The sequence below is a fragment of the Triticum urartu genome, chromosome 5, assembly GCF_003073215.2.
Source record: "Triticum urartu cultivar G1812 chromosome 5, Tu2.1, whole genome shotgun sequence".
NCBI lineage: Eukaryota > Viridiplantae > Streptophyta > Magnoliopsida > Poales > Poaceae > Triticum > Triticum urartu.
In genome coordinates this window covers 336,717,443-336,728,011 of record NC_053026.1, presented here as the reverse complement: position 1 = coordinate 336,728,011, position 10,569 = coordinate 336,717,443, and the positions used below count along the sequence as shown (strand labels likewise).

At 46.4% G+C, this 10,569-nt stretch overlaps 1 protein-coding gene across 1 annotated transcript; it reads right to left on the bottom strand.

The window, feature by feature from the left end:
* Positions 1–5,160: 5,160 nt before the first annotated feature.
* Positions 5,161–10,020, bottom strand: LOC125508898 (FRIGIDA-like protein 3). Its single transcript, XM_048673695.1, has 4 exons — positions 9,752–10,020; positions 8,330–9,376; positions 6,984–7,153; positions 5,161–5,793 (listed from the first exon to the last, which is right to left on the bottom strand). The coding sequence occupies exons 2-4, from the start codon at positions 9,363–9,365 to the stop codon at positions 5,380–5,382; spliced, it is 1,620 nt and encodes a 539-aa protein (XP_048529652.1). The 5' UTR covers positions 9,366–9,376; positions 9,752–10,020; the 3' UTR covers positions 5,161–5,379.
* Positions 10,021–10,569: the final 549 nt, after the last annotated feature.

Below are 10,569 nucleotides of genomic sequence, written 5' to 3'. Positions count from 1 at the left end.
CAACATGAGCTTGATGTCTTATTTTTGTGTAGTTCCTTGATGACTTTTCTTTCCTTTCCAAATCATTGCTTCTCCGAGAGGGTCTTCGTTCATAACGATCATCTCTACTCCTCCTTTCTCTTGGTGGTGATTCTTCTCTTCTACTTCTTTTGGGGGAATCTTCTCTTCTTTTGTAGGGAGCCGTACACTCATTGGAGTAGTGTCCGGGTCTTTCACAATTGTAGCAATTACGCTCACGACTAGAAGATCTTTTGTCATTGTAGGACCTTGACTTGGAATTTCTTTCTTTGCTTCTACTCTTATAGAACTTGTTGAAGTATTTACCATTAGGCGCAATTCTTTATTGAAGGTTTGTTTCTCGCTTGATGATGTGGGAGCATCACATGAGGCTTTGTAAGCACCACTTGACTTGTTGTGAAGCTCTTCCTTATCCTTGAGTGACATTTCATGAGCAACAATTCTTCCAATGACTTCCGTTGGCTTAAGATCTTTGTAATTGGGCATCATTTGGATCAATGTGCACACGGTATCATATTTTCCATCCAAGGCTCTTAGGATCTTCTTGATGATGAATTTATCGGTCATCTCTTCACTTCCTAAGCCGGCAATCTCATTTTTGATGAGAGCAAGCCTAGAATACATTTCAGCTACACCTTCACTATCCTTCATTTTGAACTTGTCAAGTTGACTTTGAAGCACATCCAATTTGGATTCCTTGACGGAGTCGGTACCTTCATGCATGTCAATCAAAGTATCCCAAATTTCCTTTGCATTCTTAAGACGGCTGATTTTGTTGAATTCCTCGGAGCACAATCCGTTGAAGAGAATATCACAAGCTTGAGCATTGTATTGTAGCATCTTCAACTCTTCCGCGGTAGCTTCACGGTTTGGTTCTCTCCCATCAAAGAATTCACCTTGCAAGCCAACACACACAATAGCCCAAACGGTGGGGTTATGTCCAAGAATTTGCATTTTCATCTTATGCTTCCAACTAGCAAAATTTGTACCATCAAAGTAAGGACCTCTACGGTGGTAATTTCCCTCGCTAGACGCCATACTCTCCTAGGTTGTGAAACCAAGGCTATGACCACCAAAAGCTATGGAAATCAAAGCAAATGGAGACCAAAGCTCTGATACCACTTGTAGGATCGAAAGTATGTCTAGAGGGGGGTGATTATACTACTTGACCAAATAAAAATCTAGCCTTTTCCCTATTTTAGTTCTTGGCAGATTTTAGCAACTTAGCACAAACAAGTAATCAACCTACACATGCAATTCTAAGAGTATAGCAGCGGAATGTAAAACAATTGCATATGAAGGTAAAGAGAGGAGTTTGAGGGAGCAAACGTAATGTTGACACGGAGATTTTTGGCGTGGTTCCGACAGGTGGTGCTATCGTACATTCATGTTGATGGAGACTTCAACCCACGAAGGGTAACGGTTGTGTGAGTCCACGGAGAGCTCCACCCACGAAGGGTCCACGAAGAAGCAACCTTGTTTATCCCACCATGGTCGTCGCCCACGAAGAACTTGCCTCACTAGGGTAGATCTTCATGAAGCAGGCGATCTCCTTGCCCTTACAAACTCCTTGGTTCAACTCCACAATCTTGTCGGAGGCTCCCAAGTGACACCTAGCCAATCAAGGAGACAACACTCTCCAAGAAGTAACAAATGGTGTGTTGATGATGAACTCCTTGCTCTTGTGCTTCAAATGATAGTCTTCCCAACACTCAACTCTCTCTCTCATAGGATTGGATTTGGTAGAAAGAAGATTTGAGTGGAAATCAACTTGGGGAAGGCTAGAGATCAAGATTTATGTGGTTGGAATGGAATATCTTGACCTCAACACAAGTGTAGGTGGTTCTCTCTCAGAAAATGTGTATTGGAAGTGTAGGCATGTTCTGATGGATCTCTCCACGAATGAAGAGTGGGTGGAGGGGTATTTATAGCCTCCACACAAAATCTAGCCGTTACACACAAATCACCAAACTCGGTGGGACCGAATCATGAAACTCGATCAGACCGATTTAGTTCAAAATGTGAACGTTAGGATTCTCGGTGGGACCGACATGTCAACTTGGTGGGACCGATTTCGTTAGGGTTAGGGCATAACGTAATCTCAGTAAGACTGATTACACAAACTCCGTGAGACCGATTTTGGTAATGGACTAACAGAGAGTTGGTCAGGCAAACTCGGCGGGACCGATTCGCTCATCTCGGCTAGACCGAAGTGTTACGAAAGGGAAACAGAGAGTTTACGTTGCAATCTCGGTGAGACCGATGGCTCATCTCGGTTGGACCGAAGTGTTACTAAGGGAAACAGAAAGATTACAATCCCATCTCAGTGAGACCGAGATCCCTATCGGTGAGACCGAAAAGACTAGGGTTTCTGGCAGTGGCTATGTCAACTGAACTCGGTGACGCCGGATAGAAAGAATCGATGGGGCTGAGTTGGATATTTGGTGTGGGACATATGTGGATATGAGAAAGTAGTGGAGGGGTTTGGAGCATATCACTAAGCATTTTGAGCAAGCACCTCATTAAGCAACACCTCATCCCTTCTTAATAGTATTGGCTTTTCCTATAGACTCAATGTGATCTTGGATCATTAAAATAGAAAATGTAGAGTCTTGTGCTTTGGGCTTGAGCCAATCTTTTATCCTTAGTATTTTGAAGGGTCCACTTTCTAATTCATGCCATGCCAACCATTGAGCTTTGCTGAAATATTCATCTTGGAATAGCATTAGCTCAATGAGCTATATGTTGTTAGAAATTATCAAAACCACCCAGGGATAGTTGCACTTTCACTCGTTAGTGAGGAAGCGCACGACTCAGGCAACACGAAGTTGTTGATGCACTCATCATCCTTGAAGGAGAACATCTCAAACTCTGCCCGAAGACATTGCGCGTTCGCCACACGCATGTGGTCACTGGCGAGGTGATGAGTCTAGATTGCAGCCCACGCGTCCTTGGCGCTCGTCCTTTGAGCGAGCATGTTGTGCATCTTTGACAGAGTGAAGCGTATTAGCACCGCCACGACTTGCGGGTCGTCCTTGTGAGGCACGGCGTCATCCTCGATGACGTCCCATAGAATTGCAACATGCAAGTTCACCATCATCACCGGCACTCGGGCAAAGTAGTTTGAGCGGGTGAGCATCACGAAGGTGAGGTTGGTGTCACGCCGCCGGCTCGCGCATGACCTGCTGCATCAAGACCCCGTCGTCATCACCACGCCATGGCATGCTGCGCCCATGGCTCGGCGAGCGTCGCTCCTGTAGCGGTGGTATGTTGGAGCCGGATGCGGCATTCCATTGATGCCGCTCAACTTGCCACCGAAATGAGGCTCTGATGCCAATTGTTATCCCTAAACTATGAACGAGCAAGAGAGAGAGTGTGGAGTAATATTTTGCGCTGCCAACAACTTGAAGCTTTTCTCATGTTTCTTCTTCTCTCTGTTCTATTGGAAAACAAACATGTTGTGCCATGTGCTCCACTATCGACCGTGTCATCCCATGATCCGAGCTCATACACAACGCCTTACAATCATGCGAGTGGCGAACAGACCGCATCCTCCTGGCCTAAAACGGCCTAAAAATTTGGCGCTACTACAAATCGGCCGGTTGATTTTAGAAAAGTCCGATGTACTGCGCGTGGCCATTCGATCGCCTGCTCGCAGCCAGTGGCGGAGCTACTGCAAGGCTACATGGTCCATGGCCCGCCCAGCTTTGTGGCATTTTGCCTCTAATACAGTCAGCCCATAGACCCAGAAAAGTCAGTTAATAGCATTCTTTTGCACTGTGGCCCGCCCAGTTGTTTGCTGCAAGCTCCGCCATTGCTCTTAGCGTGCTGCTTCTTCCTCCTCTGGCTGGCAGTGCTCATCTTCCTTCTCACTCGTCGGAGCAGCAGCGCCCGTCACCAGAGTATCAATTCCCGGCCACAGCGATGCTCCACAGAAGCACCCCCACGGTCCGGCGATGCTCCACTGATAAAGCGGCGGCTCAATGATGTTTCATCGCAACACCGGCGGCACCCGATGATGCTCCATTGAAGCACCGGCTCCGATGATGCTTCATCGCAACACCGATGTTCTAGCAATGCTCCATTGAAGCACCGGCGCTAGTGAGCATTGCCATGGATGCTGCGCTGCAGCACCGTCGCCGGCGAGCAGCGCCATGGATGTGTTGCAGCACCATCGCCGGCTAGCATCGCCATGGATGCTCCGTTGCAACACCATCGTCAATCTTCCTCCCAATCTCAGTCATGGATGCTGCATTGCGATGCAGCGTCTCCGCAGCGGCGGCGACGGTCGATTCAACAGAGAAGAGGAAGGCCAGGCCGGGGGGGAGGGGGGGGGGGGGTGGGGGGGGGGGGGGGGGGTTCTGGTCGCAGCAGCCGGCGGCGGCCACGCCGCATCTCGACAGGGAAGTGCGTGAGAAGAGAGAAAGGGAATGGGCTCGATCTGAAACCACGAGACAACGTGGCGCACGAGCGATCCGACTCATTTTCCAAGAATAAGAAATCAGTCGGTTGAATCTAGCAGGCCTAAAATCGCGGCTATGGCAGTCCCCTATTTGCCTGTGAGCAATGGTTTAAGCCCGCATAGGTTTCAAAAAAAAGAAATCAAAACCGCATAAACCACACGAGTGTTCTTTGCTGACTATCGTTGTGACTATGGCTTCGCGCAAGTCCCTGATCGGGGACACCGTCACCAAGAGCACTGCCGTATCCTCGTCTTGGAAGACTATTTGTAATGTCCCTCAACGGAGCGAGTAAGCAGAAGGGCTCGAAATTTAAATAGAAATCACTTCCCTTATGTGGCGTTTGTAGCAACTATAGTCGTAGGCTGGGCTTTCAGCTGGTACCGTGTAAACATAGCAATTCATTGACAGCAAGCCCACCGCTATGCTTAGTTACCTGCCTCTCCAAAACTGATCACATATCACGACGTCTTATGTTCGGTTACCTGCAGTTCCTGAGCTCCATGGATGAAGCACCGCAATGACGAAAGGTTCGGTTACCTGCAGTTCCTGACCTCCATGGATGAAGCACCGCAATGACGAAAGAACAGTAAAGATGAGCTCCACATTGGTTGCAACCACGACCGAGAAGCAGACTCATCGCCGTATAGACAAACATATATCAGCGTACGAAGAAGATACGTGGATTAAAACAACTAGACATTAGAAGTAAATTATGTCATAAGTCGTGACATAAAATTAACAGATTCTCACAATAGCCACTCATAGCACACACACAAGCGAGTGGTCCAACTATTTTCAGCTAGGCAAACTAGCTAGATGACTTGGTACAACTACAACAACAGCGGAAGGTTAAAAGCTAGGGATAGTGTTAGGAAAGAGCCATTGTAGCTCTCCCCCATTAGTGGATATAAGGTACCTGGTACTGCACCGGGTAGCCATTACCGTAGTACGGCGTGTGGGCGGGTGAGATGGTGTAGGGAGCCGCGTTCATCATCGTAGGGTGGTGGTGGGCCTCGGCGCCGTACACAAACTGCCTTTCGTAAGGGTATGGGTGCCTCTCTGGTGTTGCCTGGTAGAAGCTCTTCTCGGGGAAGCTGGTGACACGGGGTGCATAGAGCGATCCGTTGGCACGCGGCCTCTTGGACTGTGGCTTGGCGGCTTCGACAGCCCTCCTCTTGTCTGCCTTGGCCTTCTCCAGCTGAATCACCCTTTTCTGAAGTGGGTCCACCGGATATTGCTCCTCCAGTTTGTGCTCCTCGACGCACTTGATCACAGCTTTCAGTGCAGACAGCTCACGCTCATTCATCTCATTCTGAAAAGGGAATGGCTGTTATCCAACAGATTGTGTCAAGTGTACTAGATAGATGCAGATAACATGCTTACACACATATACCGACATGAAAAGGCCAATGGGCAACCCAACCGCTCTAGAAAGTTTATATATAATATTCAGTGCCAAACAGCGAAAAGCAACAGGCAACTAACTTTATATTGCTTAAGATATCCCTCCTGAAATCAGGTGAATGGATAAATTCACCTCTGTGCATCATCAAATCCAATACTGATCTATTTAAGGACTACTTTAAGTAAAGTATTAATTGAATTTCGAACCACTACAGCACTAATAACTTAAAATCACAGGATGCAAACAATCGAGGAGCTCCCTGACAATCTGAACCATAGAAGCCTAACAGCGAAAAGTTTGTATATTATTCAGTGTCATACAGCGAAAAGCAAGAGGCAACTAACTTTATATTGCTTGCAAGCTAAGATATCCCTCTATTATTCTACTTCTCCACAACCTACCTCAAGCTCCTGACATCAGGTGAATGGACAATTTTCACCTCTGTGCGTCATCAAATCCAATACAGATCTATTTAAGGACTACTTATAAGTAAACAATAATACAATTTTGAACCACTACACCACTAACAACTTGAAATCACTGGATGCAAACAGATAGAAGGTAGTTAGTAACAGATGTCTGGTAATAGTAATTACTCCCTCCGTTCCCAAATATTTGTCTTCCTAGCGATTGCAACAAATGACCACATACAAAGCAAAATGAGTGAATCTACACTCTAAAATATGTCTACATACATTCGTATGTTGTAACCATTTGAAATGTCTAGAAAGACAAATATTTGGGAACGGAGGGAGTAGGTCTCTAATAAAGCCAAAAGTGCAAGTGGCTTTGTCTCATCATAGAACAATTAAGCAAGATGAAAACAAAGCCCTTCCCTTACAAATAAACTGACGGTATCTGCGTAGCACAGCTATTTAAAAATATCCTGAGTAACATAGCATGATGGGTGAGCAACTTTGGTTAGATAGCAGAATTGTTAATCAGACTTCAAAAGGAAGAAAACACAAAAAAACAACCCATGTCCACTTCAATAATTGGTGATTTGGTGGAAGTGCAGGCACAGTTTATTGTATTATTGCAGCAAAAAAATGCATGATAGACATCATTTGCTTTTGCTGAAATAGCTAGAAGCACACCTGTGCTCCAGGAGACATTTTTCCATTCTTGGCATGTGACACCTTCTTGACCTCCCTCAGATATGCTTTCAGCAATTGCACTGGCTCAAACTGTTCAGTGAGTCCAAACGCGTAGGCCAAGTTAATTGCATCAATTGGTCTTGCACTATCCACCAGAACTCCAATGACACCTGTCCTCAAGAAACACCATAAGTGAATCAATTATTGTCAAGAAAAAAACATCATAAATGAGAAAAGGCAAATAGCATAAGAGACATAGAAAAACCCTAAGAAAATGAACAGTTAAGACAAGGGCTCAGAGGGAAAGACAAACAAATGCTGATCCCATCAAACAGATGCAAGATTAGAGTGACTGTTTGCACAACATACATTTACCAATCAAATACATAAATATGATAAGGAAATGCTTCAGGGTACATAATCTGTAACACAATACAACAACAGCAGGTATCCAGTGTGTGTGTGGGGGGGGGGGGGGGGGGGGGGGGGGGGGGAGGCATGTGATTCAGTGATAGTGTGGTACTACACAACATATACACCACAACCACACATCAGACTAAATAGAATAGAAATTACAGAGTAATTTTTTTCAGATCCAAATATTCAAGAATAAGTAGAACACATAACCGCTGGCTAGACAACAATGGACATGCTTTACAAGCAATAGTGCAAGCAACGAAAAGATAAGGCCTCCTATTCAAGCCCTTAGGTTTGTAGGAATGGATACCTATTCCTATTCAGTTTGGAGGAATTTCGTAGGAATTCTATAGGATAGGATTCTTATAGGAATTTTCCCTATAGAGCCCTTTGGTTTATAGAAATAGATTCCTATTCCTACATAGGATTGGTTCCTATCCTCCACATATCAAAGGAAAATAAACATGAGCCTAGACTCAATGAAAAAATTCCTATGATGTGAACCAAATGACATCTCTTCTCTATTCCTACTCATAGGATTTGAAATACATGTCATCTCATTTCCTACAAGTTCCCTATTCCTACGATAATCCTATCCTATGAACCAAAGGAGGCCTAATGGGTTAAGATGTAGCTGGTGTGCATTGGCTGTAAGTTGTAACAGCAGAACTATCAATTCTGGGAATCTGAAAGAACTTCTGGAGGTGGTAGTACAAAGAAACCGTTATGCTTTTGAGTTTGCACATATGTTCGGTGAACTCAGTGACCAGCAAATATGTTACACACAAGCTGGAAAACTAAGATTTATCCAAGTGAAAACAACATTCAATTAGCATTTGAACTGGCATGACAAAATATTATCATTAACTCATCATCATAAACAATGTTTACTGGAGATAGATGCATGATTAGTTCATCATTGCACTGACCTGGCATCTTCTGTGACAACCCAAGCAGTCGGCAAAGCTCAGGTGTTTGACGACGTCGACTGACAGAAGGAAGAAGTTTGCAAAGTTCATCTTCATTAAATTCAGAAAAAATACCAAAGGTAGCAAGCAGTTGAAGAAATGCATGTGCTTCCAGGCAGTTTCCATTGCTAGCATCAATGTCAAGACTGTCCAACTTGGACTTCCACTCAAACGCAATCTTTTTCGCCCGATCTTTCACATTTGTTGCAAACATTTGCCCCTCAGACAACAAGCCAGTTATATCATCAGCTTGCAACTGTACAAGAGACTCCATCAACATAAGGCACGTCCTTCTTACACCCAGAAGGTCTCCATCCTTTTTTCCATCCAACACCAGATTATCTCCAGAATAGAAGTCCTCCAAGGAATCCAACACCAGGACATATGGTTGCGATGCTCCCTTGAGTGCACTCGGGATTTCCTCACGGATAGACGTCAAGTTCTTTCTGTTGTCTGATATGAACTTATGAAGCCCTTTAACATTCATCTCCTCACAGAGAATGGCAAGTTCAGAACGAGGCTTCACAGCAGCATTGCCATCTTGCATCTGCGCATTTCCTTGGGGAGAATGCTTGGGCCACTTCACATCAAGAGTACCCACGGTATAATTACTCTGTGGCTTATTGATTGGGGTGATATAATTAGTGTTTAGCGACAGCTTGGACTTGCCAAAGATCATAGCTAATGCAGCATCTCTTTTCTCTTGCAGCTTTTCCAGAGAAGTCAGCTCCTTAGCCACCACAACAGCCTCCTGCTGCTCCAGCATCTTCTCCGATTTTGCGACTGTCTCCTGGAACTCCTTCTCCTGCTTTTTCAGCTCGTCAAACTTTTTCTTGAGCGACTGCTCAAGGCCACGGAAATGGTCCTCGAGCTGCTTCCATTTAAAGTTCATGGTAACAGCGCTCTGGCTCTCAAGCTCAGCAAATGCTCGCTGAAGCTGCTCTATCTTCAAGCTTGTCGACTCCATAAGGGTAGCCACGGACTCCATGTCAGACATGGTGACAGACTCTGCATAGAAGGCAACAGCACAATCGGTTAACATACTTCATCCAAACAGCACACAAATCGAAGCAGCGGAATGACAAGAGCTTAAATTTCACATGTTTCCCTCGAATTGAATCAATTATCTCACACGCAACTTTGTTAGCAAGGACAGCAAAGCATATCTATGCATCAATTCGGCTTCTAGTGCTCTACTACATACAAGAAAAGAGAACAAGGAAGCGGGAACCGTCTTCCCTCGGCCGGCGGAGCATGGATGCCTCGTTGGGCCAAACAATCAAGGGCCACCTACCCCCGCCGCTATAGCACCAAGCAATCGAGTAGAAAATGGTGCTCCAGACGTCTAGATCTGAGACTGGGGAGAAGAAAGTGGGCACTTACTTTCGCCGAGGCGGGCAGGCGTTGGACGAGCTTGCCGTCGCTGCTCGCCCCCGCCCCCGCCTCCGCCTACGGCGGCTGGGGGAGGAGATCGAGGGGGTGGAAGGCGGATTGGGGAAGAGCAGGACGGGGGAGGAAAGGAGAGCAAACCCTAGGTGAGGTCGCGTGGAGTGTTGCTTTTTGGGGGATGGGGATGGAGACGAGGAGAACTAGGCGGTGGGAGGCGGAGGAGAGGGCAGCTACCAGTGCGCGGGGAAAGGCATGGGGCCTAGCTGGCAGTGACTGGAGCGAGCAACCAGTGTGGACTGGGGAGCAGTACGTCGTATAGCTGCACCATTTTTTACTTCTTTTTTCTTCCGCGACGTGGAGCAGTGTGGACTCGCCTGAATTGAGCGCTACAAGGCTAGTTACGGTGACTAGAAAGAGCATCTCTAACAGATCCGGTATAATTCTGTTGAAGTGCTTTTTTCGGTCATTTTACAGGACGATTTAAAAAAAGTCCGAGCAGGTCCATTAAAAAGGCCTCGACCCGTAAATTTTTTACGGGTGGTCCACAAACCGCCCGTGATTCCGATATATATGCTGGATCCGGAATGATTTAGGGTTCACATCCTGCAGATCCCTCATCCGCCTCCGCGATTCCTCTTCTCCGGCGAGAAATCTCGCGGCCTACGGCTTTGATTTGCGTCGCGTTTAACTACCGAAACTTGCCGGAGATGGCGTCGGCAAGTGCCGGCCGTGGTGGTCGATGGGGGTTCGGAGGCCACGGCGACCCGTCCCGCAAGCGGCGCAATGACGCGAAGGCCGGGAGCTCCTCCCTT

Bases quoted from the DNA above. Each gene is read 5' to 3' on its own strand.
- LOC125508898 (XM_048673695.1), bottom strand. From the start codon at position 9,365: ATGTCTGACATGGAGTCCGTGGCTACCCTTATGGAGTCGACAAGCTTG. The intron at 7,154-8,329 runs GTCAGTGCAATG...TCTTGAGGACAG, and splicing joins GTTGTCACAGAAGATGCCAG to GTGTCATTGGAGTTCTGGTG. The intron at 5,794-6,983 runs GTGTGCTTCTAG...TTCCCTTTTCAG, and splicing joins AAATGTCTCCTGGAGCACAG to AATGAGATGAATGAGCGTGA.